This window comes from Pseudopipra pipra, chromosome 1, assembly GCF_036250125.1.
Source record: "Pseudopipra pipra isolate bDixPip1 chromosome 1, bDixPip1.hap1, whole genome shotgun sequence".
Lineage (NCBI taxonomy): Eukaryota > Metazoa > Chordata > Aves > Passeriformes > Pipridae > Pseudopipra > Pseudopipra pipra.
The window spans coordinates 8,216,495-8,235,508 of record NC_087549.1 but is presented as its reverse complement, the minus strand read 5'-3'; the positions used below and the strand labels follow the sequence as shown (position 1 = coordinate 8,235,508).

The following is a 19,014-nucleotide window of genomic DNA, read 5'->3' as shown; positions in this document are numbered from 1 at the left end:
CTTGCCTGCAGTCTTGCTGCATGGAAAATTAAGACCCATTTCTATACACTTTCATGAATGATAACATTTTAAGCTAAGTGCATTCCTTTATGCGGCATTCCTTTAAACTTAGCAATGTTTGAGGTACCCTGGTAATTTAAAAAAAAAAAAACTCACAAACCTAGACATTTAATTTCAATTTTAAGAGAAGGCTGATCCTGCATTAAGTTAGCATTACACTGTAAGTTACAGAACTGACACATCATATATGATTTTAATAACCTTATCAGGTCAGCTGTATGAACAAAGATTAATTTGCTTTAATGAGGAACAAAGTAATTTTTAATGTCATCGGATGGCAACCCCATCATACTCTATCAGAGACTTTCTTAGATTCAGGCTTGATTTCTTTTCCTCCCAAAATTAATTAATTTAGCTTAATTATTCCTGCAAAACAGGCAACAAAGGGCATTTTTTTTGTTTGCATGGTGGACTACAATGCATAGACCTGTAAAACTTGGAATTAGCTCTGAGTGTGCTGATACGTCCATGCTGCTTGGATCTCAACAAGAGCTTACCTGCAATAATGCTGTGTCAGCTACCTCTGTAGTATACTATGCCCACAGATAGACAAAAAGAGTTTAGAAAAGATCTAAATCAAGTGAACCTGCAATGTACAATGATATTTCTCTGTACAAAGCCATGACCAGTCTGTGTTGTATCTTATTGCTCTTTGATTATATGGTAGCAGAGGGAAATTTCCTTGGTATTTAACTTGTTGTAGACATGGCAAAATGCCACATCATGAGCAGTGTAATAGTAGATACGGGGGAAATAAAAGAAGTGCTTCCATTAGAGTCTGCAGCTCCCTGACCTTGCATCTGAAAATACTGCTTTGAAACTTTTATCAGAGAAAGAAAATAAAAGGAAGAGGCTCAAATCCATCAGCCAAAGCAGAATTTAGGCAAGGTTTCTAGTAGAACTCAGGTGGGTCCTCATTAGAGTTCTTCATAAATTTCCTCACAAGGAAAACTGACTTTACTGAACAAGAAGGTAGGAACACTAAGAAAACACTAAGAAAAGCAACAAATCTGTACTAAAAGCTGTCTGACTTATTTTTATTAAGGATGAAAAAAGTTCATGAATCAGCACACTGCACTGTCTGCAGTGACTAGAAGCAGTCAGGACAGAGTCAGCTCCTGGCCAATCGTTCTCCAGCAGCATCTTATTTGCAGACAATAGAAACATTAATGCACTGATCACTGGTCTGAGTAGAGAAGGAGTGGGAAGAGGTTTGATGTGGCAGGTGTGAATGGTCTGTGGCTTGTTCCTAAGCTAGCAGGTCATCAAGCTTCCAGCACAAATCTACATGACACATTTTAGGACACCCAGACTGAGAGGGAAAGGACAAGGACTAAAGCAGATAGGACAGGATGGGGAGGTTGCTTATTCTCAGCTCTAAAGGGTGTAAAAGATCATGTCCAAACACATCACTATGTGATCAACCCAGGAAGAACTCATAAGACATGGTGAAGACTTGATTGCCCATATTCCTTGTCTTCCATGTCACAGCAGTTAATGCTGGACAGACCACCTACATAGCAGCACCTTGGGGGCTGAAAGCTGAACAGGCCACTTAGATACATGCAGCTTTAGGGACCTTCTAGGTGCTCTAACCAGAGCACCTAGATCTCAGTCTTTGGTTGGGAGTTTCCTTGTGATATTTTGAGTCCCAAAATGAAAATTAATATTCCTCTGGAGATGGTGCTGCGCTGCTGCTCACTGTACCTGAGAACCTGTGCAGTTTCTGTGACAGTCCTGATGTGATCTACATGGACCAGAGGGTCTTGTACCAACGTACTGCGAAGGCTTTTGGCCAACATATGACTATAAAGGATCATAGCATGCTTTATATATATTGAAAACCTATAGTTGAGAGGTGTTGGTACCACTCATTCCTGAGACAACAGTACTGGCAAAATACTGATCATACTGATGTCGTGGTCATTTCTATAGTAAATCAAGCTGAGTGAGGCACAAATGAAGACATAACAACTGACAGTGATACTCTAATAACATTCTTTAAAATGCCTGTCTTTACACAGTGCCCTTATCAGCTGTGTCTCTGTAAATAACCACTGTAGTCTGACAGTGACTGAGTTCCTTTCTGCCTGTCTACCAGTACTTAAGCAAAGTCTAAATTTGTGAAACTTGTGCTGAGAATCCACAGGCCTTTCTTGGAACTGTTTGCAATTTTTCCAGCCATGCCTGTGCCATATTCGCATTTTCACCTGGATTCAAACTGATGTCCTGGACTAATTCAATGTCTAGGGAGAGGCAAAGGCACAGGGAGCCTTGGTATCCAGAGGAGGATCATGACACACTAGAGGCAGAGTGGTTTTACAGCTTGGATGCTCTCCAGCATTGCATAAAAATCAAGGATTTGAACGTGGCCTACAAGGCAATTAAGGACAGAGAGCAGAACTCCGATAGCGTTCCAGGAACCTGCCCATGTGATGCCAGCACAGACACAATGGCCAAGTATCAAGAAACAAGTGACTCCTGCCATGAACACATGCTCTCATGAACAAATGCTTTGCAGGCATTTTACTGGCAGAGTTGGGCACTAAGGGCTAATCTCAAAATCAACCACTACCTTTCAGCCCCTGAGGACTTCCCAGTTTTCACAGGACCACAAAGAAGACAGGAAAATATCACATTAGTTTACAAAGTGATTGGTATTGCCTGCTGGCAGATGTGATGAATACTTTTTCATTCTCACTCCTGGACTCCACCAGTTTGGACATGTGAGTTTGGGAGTTCTGTTTTCCTTCAGTCCAAGTTGCAAAGTCTCTCTACGCATTAACACTGTCTATCTGACTACAAGCCCATCCTTGCCAGACTACAGGGTTTGCAGTGCTTTGCCTATTAGGCTCTCCTTTCCCCGTACAGGACTCCCCAATATCATTATGATGCTGATAAACATCCCATTGCAGAGTGCTCAAACAGTGGCTCCAACTCAGCCGTCGTCTTGGCAGGACAGTCCTTACCCACCCTGAGGTCTGCTCTCAGAAATGGCAAACCATGAAAAACACACCACTGAGATATGTTTGTGAGCCAAGGGCACTGTTGATCCACCATAAAGTATATACTGAATTTAAATCTCACAGGAAAATAATAAAATAATCTAGGAAATCAGTGCATAGAGCAGGTATGATTAGTATAGCTTTTGTTCAGCACTGCTGTCATCAAGGCTTTGAAAGAAAAGTCAGTAAAATATTTACTGATGTGTTCCAATCTACCGAATCTACCCTAAAAACAAAACACAATCCAAGACAGATGGCTGCAATATGTAAGGCAGAAGTAAGTGATGCATTGCACAGCAATGTTTGTAAGGCAAAAGCACAATTACATCTCAAGAGGTCTAACATTCATTGCAAAACAGTATTCATAGCACAGCAAATGTTGAGTGTGCCCCCAAGAAATATCAAATGATACACAGAAAGTGGTTTAACGAGGCTTCAACGTGACACAGCAAAGCTGCCTGCATCCAAAACAGGTATCTGCTCCCTTCCAACCATGCAGAGCATCAGGGTGAGCAGCAACCTCTGCCTCAAGGATTCCCTTTAACCCCATCAAATGTAAATGTTTGCTCTTTCTTCTCTTTCTTTGCATGGATTTGGGACTCTTTCACTAATGTTGGAACTCTGATAAATGCAATTTCATTACCAACCCAGTTTTAGCAGGTTTCATTCCTTAGCATCCTCACCTTACTGTACTTCACCCTTAAAATACTGCCAGTAGGAAACCTTTCTTCTAGTTCACAGGTTCATGTCACCTCTCCAGCACGCAGTGAAATGCAGCCAACAGCCAGCTCTCTGAGAGACATCATTTATTGAGTTAAAGGCACTCTGCAAAGAACCAGTGAGCAACTGAGTAAAAAATGTCCAGCTTCAATATCTTTCAAAACTGGAAAAAAATGGGGTTTGTATCCCAAACCGGTGTGGTTACTATTTTGTTTGGTGTCCATAGCAATGGGTGGGAACTACTTTCTTTTCCCATACAAGGACAGATGCTACAAAACTCATCCACTTTAGGGTATTTCCCAGCTTCTGGAAAATTTAGGGTTTTAAGAGGGAAGGATAAGTGTTTGGTGAGATAGTGGAAACCTTCACAAAGAAGGGAGGAATTTCTGGAGGGGAAGGAGTTTCTGGGATGAAAGAAGAAGGGCAGAGAAACTGAAGAGGAGGACACAGCAACTTGTTGTCAGACATGGTATTGAAGTAGACCAAGGAAGTGGCAGGAAAAGGAGAGATGATGATGGAGCAGAGCCAGGTCATGACCAAGCTGCTTCCAGAGATGGATAGAGCAGGGCAGAGGTGCTGCTGCACGTTTGCTAAACTGAGACTGTGCAGACATCATTTGAATACAAGCACCAGCAGTCATCTTAAATATGTCTTTCTACTATAATAAAGGTAAAACCAACAATTTAGCTTTATTCTGCTGTCACCTCATGATTGCAATATTTGACATTTAAATTGGTTCCTTTAAGGACTAACACAATCGCCCACGAGAAAAAATAAATGGCAAAATAAATAAACTGATGTCTGGGTTTCTCACCAGGTGTTTAATCGTGCTCCCAGACCTTTCTTGAACCCTTCCAGTTTTCGGATGGCTCTTCTGAACAGTAAGTTATTTTAATAACAACATACTAGTGCCAAGCGCAGCGATAATGTCACCTCTCTACTCCTACTCTGTGCTTCCATGTGCATGTGCTTTGCAAAGACTGCATTAGTCTTTTCAGCATCAACAGCATATCATGAGCTCATGCTCAGCTGATTATGAAATCCTCTCTTCCCCCTCCAAGTCTCAGTGAGTCACTGACTGGCAAGATAAAATCTCCTATCCAGTTTGGTTTCCAATTTATGGTCTGTATAATATTCATGATGCTAAAGACCTACTTCGTGACAAGATTAAACACTATAGAAGCAGTGAAATCTCTTTTCCTGCACCTCTCCCTTGTCATGTTTTGGTGTCTGAAGGAAAAGAAGGACCAAGTCTTTCCATCATGGTGAGGTCCACACCATTGCTCTCCCCTGTCCAGTTGAGTATTTTAACAGGAAAGGTTGGGATAATGTGATGAGATATCTCTCTCCCTCTGTGTCAAGCCTGAAGTACGGTGGAAGTTTCAGGAAAAAGTGAGGAAAGATAAAATGGAAGGCAGACAGGCAATTCAATCCTGTTTTCCTATGAGACAAACTAAATGTCAGATATGTTTTTGTGCTACAAGAATAAAAAAAGGTCTTGGCCAAAGTTGCTGCTTTACAGTGGAACAGTGTAGCTGAAATTGGGTCCTGGACCATGAACAGTGGTGGGGAGGCACTGGGATGGGCAAGTCAGGGCCACCAGAGGCTGTGGGTGCCTGCAGGGGGCCACCAGAGCAGGGGTGCCATATATGAAATGGTAGCAAGGAAATGGGTACACTGGCTGGGGGTCCTTGTTTTCCTAAATGTTCTGATAATAGTGCAATGAAATGCTACCCTGTACTGCTGGACCACAAGTGGACTTCTGTTGTTCTGAAGACAGCGTGGTAGAAGTCACACATAGCACCCTACATTGGGTGTCCCTTTCTCTGAGTCCTTAATTTGGTTCCCACCTGCCATTTTGCCCCTGTGCTCCTCAGAGATCAAGGAAATGGGATTTTGATGACCTGGTTGCCCCCGGGAGCTGCCAGGGCAGGGGATTATATGGGCTCGCCCTCCTGTGCCCTTCTGTGAGTGTGCAGATGTCCATATTACCAAATACGTGGGGCTTGCTGTGCCTTTGCAATCTTCTGGCAGCTCTGCCTCCCTTTCCCAACTCCCTCAGCAGTGAGACATCACACACTGCTCTGAGCCCTTCTCATGCCACAGGATAACCCAGACAGCCCCTGGCAGTCAAGAGCATGACTCAATCACCCCACATACCCAGCCCCATCCTCACTGCCTCTGCCACCTCTCTCTCTCCTTGGACAGAAGCACCTTCACTTTTCTAATGGTATCCTGATACTGCACATTCATTGCCACTCAGAGAGATCTCATTCCCTGCACAACAGCCTTCACCATCCTGTAACAATCCCTCTAAACAAAAGCCTGCATCAAAACTACACTCAGGGCAACAAGAACTGAAGAATTCAAATGAATGCAATGGCAACTTCTTTACTGAAAAAAAGGAAAAAAACTTCTCGCTTCCTTTCCTTTTTTTGTTTTCTTATTTTGTTTGCTGTGTTTTTCTTCAAGCCGCTTTCTTCCTTCAGTCTCTCCTGTTTGCCACCACCTTCCAGAAAATTATAACAGGAGAAAATCAAAGGAAGAAAAAGAAATACCATAGCAAATACTTTAAAATATCCTACTGAACAGTCTGCTTATAAAGATTCTTCAAGTGGGAGGCAGCCTTATAGGGATTAAATGAAGCAGATGGGTTGACCTCGAACAGCAGCCAAACACCCACACAGCCACTCGCTCACTCCCCCAGCAGTGGCATAGGGGAGAAAATAGAAGGAACACAAGTGGGAATCATAGAGTCCTTAAGGTTGGAAAAGACCTCTAAGATAATCAAGTCCAACCATTATCTGAGTGCTGCTGTGTTCACCACTAAACCATGTCCCCAGCTGCCACATCCACACGTTTTTCTGAACACTTTCAGGGATGGGGATTCCAACACTTCCCTGAGCAGCCTGTTCCAATGCCTGACCACCCTTCCTATGAAAAAATTTTCCCTGATATCCAATCTAAATGTCCCCTGGTGCAACTTGAGGACATTTCCTCTTGTCCTGCCATTTTGTACCTGGGAGAAGAGATCTACCCCCCCTTGCTACAAACTCCTTTCAGAGAGTTGCAGAGAGTGAGAAGGTCCCCCCTGAGCCTTCTTTTCTCCAGGGTAAACACCCCCAGCTCCCTCAGTTGCTTCTCATCAGACTTGTGCTCCAGACCCTCCCCCAGCTCTGTTGTGCTTCTCTGGACATGCTCCAGCACCTCAATGTCCTTTTTGTAGTGAGGGACCCAGAACTGAACACAGGATTCAAGGTGTGGCTTCTCCAGTGCCAAGTACAGATCACTGCCCTGGTCCTGCTGGCCAAACTATTGCTGATACAGGCCAGGATGCCATTGGCCTTCTTAGCCACCTGGGCACACACTGGCTCATGTTCAGCTGCTGTCAACCAGCACCCCCAGGAATGTTTGTAGATCCAGGTAAGGACAGCAATGAATGAAGGAAAGCAAAAAAATAAAAAATCTAAGCCAAACAACCCAACCCAAAAAACCCCTAAGCAATGCATAGGCAATCACTCACCACTTCCCACCAGCAGACCTATACCCAGATGGCCTCCCAGCAACAGTCACCTTGGAAGACTAAAGCCCCAACATACTTCTTCCTCTGCCACAGCTTTTCTCGCTGAGGTCAATGGAATGGCATGGAATATGCCTTTGGCCAATTTGGGTCAACTGTCCTGGCTCTGCCCCCTCCCTGTCTCTTGTCCACCCCCCATCTACTTGCTGGGGAAGACAAGTGAAAAAAAAAAAAATGCAAGCCTTGATTCTGTGCAAGTGTTATTCAGCAATAGTTGATAACACTACTGTATTATCAACACTGTTTTAGCTACAAATCCCAAACATGGCAGCACATGGGCAGCAACGAAGGAAGTTAACTCCATCCCAGTCAGACCCAGTACAGTCTCCACCCATTGCTCCACACCATTACCACCATACTCACGTCCTACATTCTCAGTCATCACCATCAACCACAACCGCCCTTCTGGTCCTTTGACATACGCACAGACGTCATTCCCTTAGTCTGTGGGACATCTCCCAAATGTCCACACAAGTCTAGTCAATTAATTTGGTCCATGACTTGTAGGAAGCTGCTGTGTGGAGCACATCAGATGGTTTCGCACAACACAACGGGATCCACTGGCAAATAGAGCATATTGCCTTTCACCTTCTGCTATTTATTATACTTTTGGGCTTGAGCCACCTCCTCAGATGATGCTCTGAAATCTCTGCCTCCTGGCTCAACAGTGATCTCTTCCAGCATTCAAGCTGTAGTACACATATAACATAGGAATGCCAAAAATAATGTTTCGCCATTGTTTCTGTCTGTCAAAAAACTTCCTACCAAAAATTCTCTGTCAGCTTTCCACCAGAAGTTCTCACCAGAGCTTCCTGCTGGAGTTTTCCTGCCAAAAGATCCTGCTATTGTTTATGGTTATCATATGTCCTCAAACATCTGAATAGGGCTACATGCCAAGAAACCACACACAACCTCCTTTGAACACTATAAAAGCGGAGGAAAAATTTGGGAAAAATCAAGGGGACAGCAAAGGGAGAGAGAGAACCAGTTACCCTAGCTGAGAATCTCTCCCCATCCCCCCTCACCTTTCTTCTGCCACTGTATGCTGCCTACCTGTCATGGGAGACTGCAATTCTGCCAGCCTGGAGAGGACTGAGAACCACTGTGTGACATACGTGAGTTATATTTTATTTCTCCACCCTGACCATATTTTTGAGGGCTGAAAGGTGCATCTGAACTGGGACCCCTGCACAACCTGGGACACGGCTCTTGGCATGAGCAGCAAAACAACTCATCCTAGCTGCATTCCAGAGAACTAAAGCTGTTAAGACACTCCCCCCCCCCCAACACCAGCTCCATGGAGAGGTAGTTTTTGGTGGTATCTTTTCTCTTCTTCTAGAAGTAATCTTAGCATTTTCTAACCTTTTCTTATTTTTTCATCTTTCTCTTTGCAGTTCTTTGAAGTCACTCAATGGAGAGGACTCACAGAGTGACTGTGACCCAGAATACGCAGTTTCCAGAGATGCACTATGCCTAGGAAAACTTTTTTATTAGCCGGTGGAAACTCAACATTTATCTTACTGATCACATCCATGGGGATATGATAATGCTGATCTTGCTATTACAAGCTTGGAAACATCTCTCCTGGAGAAGAAGAGAAAGAATGTCTCCATGAGACGGTTCCCTGAACACTGGGATGGCAGCAATGCAAGGGCCGAACACCAGACTTGGCTCTCGGTCATTGCCTTTATCACAGGTCTCCCAGGCAGAGTAGAACACAGTGATAAGCAGCACAGCAAACAGCAAGAGTTGACAGCAGCCATGCAGAAGCTTTGGAGCTTAATGTGCAGCAAGAGAGGGAACAAATAATTCAACATTGGGACCAGCAACAGCAAGTAGCAGCTTAACAGCTGTGAAAAACAGACAGACCAGTCACCACAACTCTGGGTGCCACAGGGACAGCAGTGGGGTGGTTCCACCAGCAGCCAAGTGCCCACGCAGCTGCTCACTCACCCCTGCTCACAGAGGGATGCGGGGAAACTGAAATGAATAAAAGTGTCCTTCTCACAGAATCATAGAATGGCTTATGTTGGAAGGGACCACAGTGGGTCATCTTAACCAACCTGCCAGCTTAAGCAGCACCATCCTAGAGCACATGGCACAGGACTGTGTACAGGCAGTTCTTGAATATCGCCAATGAGGGAGACTCCACAAACTCTCTAGGCAACCTGTTCCAGTGCTCAGTCACTGCACAGTAAAGAAGTTCTTACTCATATTCAGGTTGAACTTTCTGTGCATGAGTTTCTGCCTGTTGCTTCTTGTCCTATTGCTCAGCACCACCAGGAAGAGCCTGATTCCATCATCTTGCCACCCTCCCTTCAGATAGTCATAGACATTGATGAGGTGCCCTCTCAGTCATCTCTTCTCAAGACTGAACAGCCCTGGCTCCCTCAGCCTTTCCTTGTAGGAGGGATGTTCCAGTCCCTTCACCATTTTTCTTGCCCTCTGCTCTCCCCTATTGCTACGACAGAGGCTGACAGTCGGTGATGGCATTGGGGAAAGCCGCGACACTGATAGTGTCCTCATCGCAGGGTGTCTCCAACCCAGTGTCCCCAGGGTGGTGTTCCCAGCCCAGTGTGCCTAGTGCAGTGTCCCCAGCAGTGTCCCCCCATGGCAGCCCTGAGTCCCTGGCCCAGTGTCCCCAAGGCAGTATCCCCAGCCTGGTGTTCCCAGTGCAGGGTATCCCCAGGGCAGCCCAGTGTGTCCCTGTCACAGTGTCCCCATCCCGGCACACTTTCCCCAGAGCAGTGTTCCCGCCCCAGTGTCCCCCGGGCAGCCGGTGTTCCTGTCACAGTGTCCTCATCCCCGGCATAGGGTCCCTATCCCAGTGTGTGCCCAGCCCAGTGTGCCCAAGGCAGTATCCCCAGTGCAGTGTCCCCAACATTTGTCTCCACTCCAGTGCGTCCCCAGGGCAGCCCGGTGTCCCTGGCGCAGTGTCCCCAGAGCACTGTCCTCAGAGCAGTATTCCCCATCCCAGTGTCCCCCACAGTGTATCCCCAGGGCAGCCTCATCCTGGCACAGTGTCCCCATCCCAGTGTATCCCCATAGCAGCCCAGTGCCCCTGGCACAGTGTCCCTAAGGCAGTATGCCCAGCCCGGTGTCCCCAACCCCCGGTGTCCCTAGGGCAGCCTGGTGTCCCTATTACGGTGTCCTCATCCCTGGCGGTGCCCCCCTCCCGGTGTCCCTGCCCATCCCGGGCTCCCTCAGCGCCGCCGCCGCTCTTTGTCTCTGTCTCCGCCCGCCCCCGCGGTGTCACGTGCCGGGGGCGGGGCGCGTCGCGCGGCGGTGACGCGCGCGGGGCGCGGGCAGGATGGGGCGCTGAGGGGCGGCCGGGCCGGGCCGGACACCCCGCGGGAGCCGCCGGGCGAGCGGAGCGGGCGGTAAGGGCGGAGCGCGGGGGGGGCTCGGGGTAGCGCGGGCCGTGCGGCTCCGGCGCCCCCCGCACCGCGCCCGGGCCTTGGCGGGGCGGCGCCCGCGGCTCTGCCCGCGCCGGGCCCCGCCCGCGGCCGGGGGGTCCGGCAGGGCCTCCCCCGGGAGCGCCGAGCGCGGAGCCCCCGCGGGGCCGGAGCGCGGGGCCGTCGCTGTGTCCGTGCTCCCGGCGCTGGCGGTGCAGCCCCGCCGCAGAACGGGGGTCCCGGTGCCGCTCCCGCCGCGGCTCCGGCCCCGCATCCCCGCGCCCCTGCCCGGCACCGGGCTCGGGGGGGCACAGGGGGCACAGCGGAAAGTCACCGTAATAGCGGCGGTGCTTGCTCGGAGAAGTGATTTTTATTGTGGTTTTTTTTAACAGTTACTGGCATCCAAAATAAAATTAAAAGCTAGTTGTGACTGAAACTTGCTCAGTGCTATGAGTGCGACTCTTTTTTTTTTTTTTTTTTTTTTTTGGTGCTGATTTTCATTTTGCTTGTCCTTTAGGCCATGTATATCTATTCTTGGTAAGGTAAGTTTTACTTAGTTTTTATGCTTTCTGCACACGAGGAGAGCATGCGTGTTGATTGTAAGTAAATTAAAATTTTGCTCTAAAAGGATGTCAAGGAATTACAGTGTAGTACAGTTCCAGAGATGGCCATCAGATTTTTTTTCCTATTATTTTTGACTTAAGGTTGATGATAGTTTTTGGTTTTTTTTCGAAGAGAAAGAAATCTGAATAAAAATACATATGAATGTTTCTTCAGTGCTTTCTTTGGACCTTGACTATATTTCTGAAAGCTGAGCAGTTAAATGAAAAGTCAGGATCAAAATTTCACATCTTTTTCCACCCTCTGGTATGTATTTGCTGTCAGTGACACGTTTTAGGCAGCATTATGTGTTATAATGCACCTTTTTTCTTCCTTCAAAGGTGGTGAAAAAGAAAATACCAAGATGAGTAAAAAGCCTCCAAATCGTCCTGGAATCACATTTGAGATTGGTGCTCGTTTGGAAGCACTGGACTATTTACAGAAATGGTATGGAAGACATTTTGCATTTGCTGAGAGCATAATTATTTTGTGTACGTTGTGTGTTTTGATATCTGATTATATATTTAGTGCACCTATTAATTACCTGTTTCACATGTGAACTTTATGAGTTTCTACCAAAGTCCATTAAAACTGTACACTTTTAGGGAAGTATTCTCTCTTCAGAAATCAAACTAAACTTTTCTGTCAGTTTTTGTTTGTTTGCTTTTGGTTGCTTGTGTATCTGTAGTAAGCAAAGAGCATTTCTGGAGTAGTGTGGAATGCAGTGTCATGGCTGAGGTGGTTGGTAAGTCAGCCTGGCAAACCTCTGTGACCAAAGGCTTCTTTTGTTTTCATTTGAAGGCATAGAAGGGGATTTGTTCTGTATTTAGTTATCACACTTCATAGGTTCACAAAACTGATTTTAAAAAAAAGAAAACATCCTTAATTGGAGTGCATGGGATAGGCAGGTGCAGTTGTGTTTGGATCAAACAGCTGGAAGAATGAAGCGCTTAAAACTGACTCTGCAACCACCCAGGCATGTTGTGGGTTCAAAGGCTATAAAATCAAAATTGTGGGCAAAAGGACCATGCTGCACAGCATGTGTGTTGTGAAAGGAGCTGTTCTTATGAAATAAATTGTTAGTCAAAATTTTATTAAAGCAATTTAATAAATTGCTAATTTGATGATGTGTGCTGGCCATGCTAGTTCCATTTGAAAAATCCCTGGTTTTGTTAAAGCAGATGATGGAAGAAATTGATGCTACCCAGAATTTTTTTCTCAGCTGCTTTCTGATTCATTAGGGCTAGGAAATGTAGAGGTGTGTACCTGCTTTTCTGCTGCATTCCTGGTGAGCTCAGCATGCTCCTGTAAATATCTGGTCCTTTAACTCCAAGTGAAGCGAGAGAGAAGTCTGTGTATTATTGACGTGTTTGCTCCAGTAGTTACATGCTCTGTATAAAAAGTTGGGTCAAACCTTTTATCTGTAGAACTTTGATTTTAATTATAGCAAAATTGTTTGTTTTAATCAATGGTCTCTAAAAGAATTGATTTACAGAACAGTTCTTTTTCTTACCTGTTGCTGTAGAGTGGGTTTTCAACATACTGATTCTATAACTGAATGCCAGGATAACAAAAACATCCAAATAGCGCTAAAAAAATAATTTTAATACAACTTTTTATAACATCTCTGACAAGAGATAATTGGTTAATATAACTAGGTAACAAAAATTAATATGTAAAAATAACTTCAGCTTAATTGTGTCAAAAAATTGTCACTGAATATCCAGTGTATAGTTTGTTTGAGATATGCCCACTGTTTCCACAGGGGAGGGTTGCATGTCAGCTCTGGAGTTCTTGTCTAGGTTTGGGTTGTCAGGCATGGGCCATGTCACAAGCTCTGCAGCTGAGTTCCTGGGTGTTTTCAGGAAGAACAGAATTTATCCTGAACTTTCTAGGAATTTATTCATCGTCTATACCACTGGGTAGAACAGGTCAAGTTTTATATGCATGTAAACTTTGGTGGTGCCATATACAGGAGGAGAAATTTAATAATGGAAATTTTGCAGTTGCAGCAAGACTGAAAGCAGAACTCTGTTTCAAATGAACTAATATTAACATACAGAACCAAACAGCTTGTGACAGAAAGTCTCTTGTCGTGTTATTATTAGGGTGACACGGGTTGCAATAATACTCCATGTGATTTTTTTCTTAGCTTTCTGTTGCATAAGGGGGTGGTGGATGTTTTTTAAATTCTTTCTATATATAATCTGAATGCATTCCCTTGATTTGCATGCATAAATACAGACTTCAAAGAAAATAAAGTTGCTGAACTTACATGAAATCTCTTTATATTTTTTAACAAAAGCTAAATTGAAGAGCAGTGATATTGCTTAGCTCAGTTTTTCTGCAAGTGACAAATTGAGAGCACTTGCTGAAAAATAGCCTTTGAAAGGGTTTTATTTTTTTCCCTCCATTTTTCTGAAAACTTACTGTCATTTAAAGATCCACTGTTCATGACCAGTTAAAATGTTAATCAAGAAAGGCTTCTAGAGGATGTGAGAAAAAATATAGTAAAGTATGTTTTTGCTTTCTGAGGCACTTTTGCAGATCTGAAATTTTCAGCTCTGTAATAGTTGCTGAAATTCATCTCATGGAATCTGGTGTTCTATTTATGATCTGTAAACTTTGGAGAGGCCATTGTGTACTTTGACTATTTATTGCTTAAAAGCTCCGTAGTTTTAAATGAAGTTTTTGTGGAGAGTGTTTGGGTCACTGGTATCATTTGTCATGTACCGTGACAGAGTAGAAGAAAGCCTGGTCAAACTGGTCAGCAAAGACAGGCTGTCAGTGGGTGTGTTTATTTTTGCTTTATTGTGGAGGTAACTGCAATTGCAGCTTTATCAAGTGCAGCAGTTGTGCTGTTGCAGGGCATTGTCTTACATAATGAATTTGGACCACTTGTTACATTTAAATTCACTAAAGCAAACTATGAAATGCAGCTCTAATCAAAATCGATGTGATCATCTGTCAGCATATAGTAAATGGGATGTGATTGAAAATTATGAAATAGAAAAATTATTAAGTGTACAAGATGATCAGAGGCCTGGATTGTACGACCTGTGAAGAGAGAGTGAAGAAACTGGACTTGTTTAGTTTGGAGAAGGCTTCAGGAGTCCCATGTCAGCCTTCCAATACCTACAAGGCTGTAATCAAGAAGATTTACTTGGCCAATCTGTACAGGTAGTTAGAGGGTAAGAGACAACAGGCATAAGTTGAAATGAGAGATTTAGGCTGGGTTCAAGGAGAATCTCTTCCCATGGGACAGTCATCAGGTTGCCTGAAGAGTTTCTGGAGTTTCCAACATTGGAGGTTTTCCAAGACTGGGATGGATAAAGCACAGGAAAACCTGACCTGATCCCATAGCTGACCCTGCTTTGAGAAGGAGGTTGGTCTAGAGGCTTTCTGAGGTCTCTTTCAACTTGAATTATCCTGTGATCTCATACAGAAGCTGATAAATGTGCACACCCCCCTGCCTCTAACTGAGGAAACAAATGAAACAGCTGTAAGGCTGCACATACCTGCAAATGCATGTCTGTGTGTAAGACAGTTCTTAACCTGTCAGCTCCCACAAATAGGACACTGGCCCTGCAAAGCTGATGTATTTAAAGATGCATCTCGTGGTTTTTTTCTGTCTTTGTGTGTCTTTATGGGACTGGTTGTCCCCTAAGCTGCAGATACTGCTTTGAAGAAAACAACCCTGTTGTATTTCTGAGACCATAGTTCTTTATTAATTTGCTTGATCTAAACTCTGAGGTAATGAGAGAAGTACAGATACATGGCCCTTGTTGTTCTGAAATGGAAGCAGGTCACTAAAATAGGTTAGTTGGTATATTTGGTTATCTGGATGGATTTTTTTTTCCCCAGTACGAAAGAAGCCTTCTCCCTGTAAGTCTTTGGGAAATCTTGCTTGGGACAATCCTTGCTTTAGATTTCAGTTCACTGGTTTACGTGACAGGTATTTGAAAGGGTGAAGACTCTGCTTCATATTGATTGAATACAATATATATATGTAAAAACTAGAAGACCTAGAAATATGTGTTTGCAGATTTTGCAGATACCAGAACACTATTTGTGAGAAGTCAGGATGGAGGGTATTTGGTTTTATATCCTCTACGAGGTAGAAGGAAACAGTTTTTATATCAGAATTGTGAAGGCAAGAACTGTGTAGACTTGGTAGGTACAAACTTGGGCAAATTTACTAATGTTCTTGCATCCTTTTTTACAGTTTGAAATACCTGTTGTCCCATTTCACGGGGCAATTCACCACTTTTTGATCACTTTTGACGGGTTAAAGGGAAGACGATGTAAAAATGAAAAAAGTAGCTGTTACTGTGTGTTGAGTGCATTGGATAAAATAGTTTGGGTTTAGTTTTTTTTTTTTATACTGTCAAGAAATGAAAATGGGAAGTTTTCAACGAATTTTTCTTGTATGAATGTTAGAACACTATCATTGTCTGACCAGTGCTTCATAGTGTAAGTTTTGTAAACCATATTAAATTCTGAAGCTTTCCAAAGAATTGCATAACTCTAATGGGTTGGAATCACCGGGATTGGAACCTGCCAATGGAGAGCATGCAATATGTAAATTGGGTAGATACCATCAACTAACAACAGTTCTCCTGTTCTCTCTTTAAAAAACAAGAACAAACACCCCTGAAATTTGGATGAAACTTCATTTGTGATTAGTAGATACTCTTTCTAGCATCCTGTTAAAAAAACACACCCCAAATTTTCAGGTTATTGTTTCTTCCCGCAAAAAGAACACTTTGATTATTGAATTTCAGTGGGCTGGTCTGTTTGGTTTTCTTGGTTTACACTGATTAAATGTTGGCAAAGCTGTTTGTATATTAGTTTCATTCTGATCACTTAGCGTGCAGTACTTGCTGGGGGAATTAACCTGACTGGAAGGTTGTTTTGGCCTTGGACATCCTTACGATTTGGTACTGTTTGCATCCTACTTTGTAGCACTTCTTCAGATGTAACTTCATAATTTGCAATGTGTACGAGATGTAAGCATCTTCATATTAATCTTTTTAATTTATGAAATTGATTATTTTCAGTAAAAGTACAAAAACACCAGAAAGATGTTTCTGTGTAAAATTTGCAGTAGTAAATTCTGCAATATGTATGTTCTGCTCTTTTCCACTGTCAGATCAGTATTGTGAAATATTACTGTTTGTACATATTTTGGTACATTGTGTGTCTAATTTTAGTAGATATTGAGGGTAATAACTTGTTGCTAAATCCATACAAAGTTGTGTTTGGGTTGCCTAATAACCAATCACACATGGCTTGGGTGGTTCCATCTCTGGGGATTGAAGTTGAATGCAGGTTTTGTCTATTCATCTTGCAACCACTCTCTTAAGATACATTGGAGAAACATAAATTATAAAAAATTTGGATTGCAGAAATGGTTTTTGTCAAAGGGAAATTAACTGATAAGTACCTTGCTGCATTTCGTCTCTGGAGTGATCTCTAATGAGGCTTAATATTTTTCATATCTTCTTTCATTAACTCATGCTAGCTTTGCTCTTTTTTGCTCTTTTTATTTTCTGTATATATTAATTTCTTGATTCTTGGCTTGCTGAATTTTTGTTTAACACTACCTTAATTTTAAAATATTTGTCTCCAAACTCTGCTCTGTATTTTAGTTCCCCCTCTTACTTGGTTTTCTTTTTCCAGGACTTTGTACTGTAATTTCCTGGTTTGTCCCTTCTGTTGTCTTCTCACGCAGTGCTTGGAATGGTGACTTGGCTGCTGCTGACCAGGGAAAGCTCCCGACCATAACAAGGGAACTGCTGTAGGGAAGCACCATAACGGGAACAAAGTGTTTGCATTGGAGATGTGTAGGAAAAGCAGAATTTTATCTTTCAGCTGATTTTTATATAATAACCATAGTTTTGGAACACTAGGTGTCTGGCATCTGATAAACCTAATATTTCTAACTGTGCTGAGAAAGTATCATTCCTGGCTTCCATTTCACTGCTGTAGCACAAGCTCTCCTTTTTGTTGGCTACAAAGTTGACTTCCCATCCTCTTGCTTTTCTGGTGTTTTTCCTTCCCTCTGATAAATACTTTCTGCATCATCCTTTTGGTAGCATTGTTACTCACAGGCTTGCTCTAGGAACAGTAACTTTACTTTTTGCTCTGCTTTATTCCTCTTCCTGCTTATTCTGAGACTTGCTGTCTAGTTGTAAAAAGTCTGAAACTGGAAGACTTGGGAAGATGAGAAAAAGTAGTAAGAAATTTTATAATAAAATTCCTAAATGTAGCAGCATATGGTTGTTCAAAGTTAAACCAGAATGCTGCTGCTGGAATTCAGGTTTGACCTATGAGTTTTACTTTCTGCTTTGATGCAGCAGATCATCATCTTCACCATTGTTGTTAGAGTGTTGTTGTCAGTCTGCTTGAGAGGGGAAAGGGGGTTTGACCTTGTTGTTTCTCTGAAAGAAGACCCATGAAGTGTCTTGAAAAGGATTTTGTTAGTAGAGTGGCAAATGAGAGTCTACAGTTTTAGACTAAGACTTTGTGGCGGTTTTTTTTGAAGTGCAGTGAGGAGAAGTTGGGAACTTAGAAGAACGGCTATGAAAATATTTTGCGTTTCTGAAATGTATGGATGAGAGAAATGCAACAACAACTTGGACTGTCTGTGAATTCTGATGTGAGGGTGATATGTGGCTGAAGGAGTAACTAGAAAATCATTTTTTTGTAATCAGCGGCTCCTGAAATATTTAACTGTTGGGAAGCTGTGTACATCCCTGCAGTTAAGAAGTAGGACTGGAGAAAGGAAGGAACAAATTGAGATTGACACCTTTTTGTTTTAATGCTTAGTTCTAGTCGCTAGGAAATAAGGAAAGCTTGTGCTTCTTGAAAACTTATATTTTAATCAGAACATAGTGTTAGAGACCGCTTTAACAGTGCAGTCAGTATTTTGGAGAGAAAGTATTCAAAATTGATGGTGTTGACAGGGTTCCTGTGTAGTTGCTTTTCTAGCTGATGGAATTTGCAGTAGGGCTGGGAATTGGTCACTCAAGCTCTGCTCTCTTACTATTGCTCCACAGTAGCACTTGGTTAGAAAAACACGTTGCGAAAGTTAAAGGCAGCTGTCCTTGGCTGTGGTCTTTCTTTTCAATACATGCTTTGTTAACTTCAGATCATCTCTAGTATAAACTCTGGTAAAAAAAATTAATGATCTAATTAACTTTTTTTTTTTTTGGAGATTCTTTGCACTGTTGAATGTGTTTCAGTACTTCTGTGAAGGGCAGAAGGAGCTGAATTCTGCCTCATTCCCATTTTCACTGATGTATATCAGCTCTTGAACTAAATCGTATGCATTTAGTAACTTAATTTTTTTCAGACTTGGAGAGTTCTCAGTACAAGGTGTTTATTACAACTTTCTGAATGGTTGTGTAAGCACTGTTGTATCTAAAACAAGAAACAAACCTTTGAGCTTTACCGGTCTATGTTTATCATTCAAGGTATCCATCTCGTATTGAGAAGATAGATTATGAAGAGGGGAAGATGTTGGTCCATTTTGAACGCTGGAGTCATCGCTACGATGAGTGGATTTACTGGGACAGCAATAGATTGCGACCTTTGGAGCGACCAGCATTAAGGAAAGAGGGCCTAAAAGATGATGAAGAATTTGTTGTAA

At 43.2% G+C, this 19,014-nt stretch overlaps 1 protein-coding gene across 8 annotated transcripts in view; it reads left to right on the top strand.

Annotated features, from left to right (window-relative positions):
• The first annotated feature begins 10,643 nt into the window (after window positions 1–10,643).
• The window catches only part of PHF20L1 (PHD finger protein 20 like 1), a 53,871-nt gene continuing 45,500 nt past the window's right edge, over window positions 10,644–19,014 (top strand). For 6 of the 8 annotated variants that reach the window (XM_064644445.1, XM_064644416.1, XM_064644436.1 and 3 more), the window contains exons 1-3: window positions 10,644–10,745; window positions 11,702–11,807; window positions 18,839–19,010. In XM_064644445.1, coding sequence (XP_064500515.1) covers window positions 11,725–11,807; window positions 18,839–19,010 — 255 coding nt within the window. In that variant the 5' untranslated portion in view covers window positions 10,644–10,745; window positions 11,702–11,724. Of the gene's footprint in view, window positions 10,746–11,283; window positions 11,303–11,701; window positions 11,808–18,838; window positions 19,011–19,014 lie in introns of those variants that run through there. The other 2 variants (XM_064644426.1, XM_064644405.1) reach the window with 2 other exon arrangements.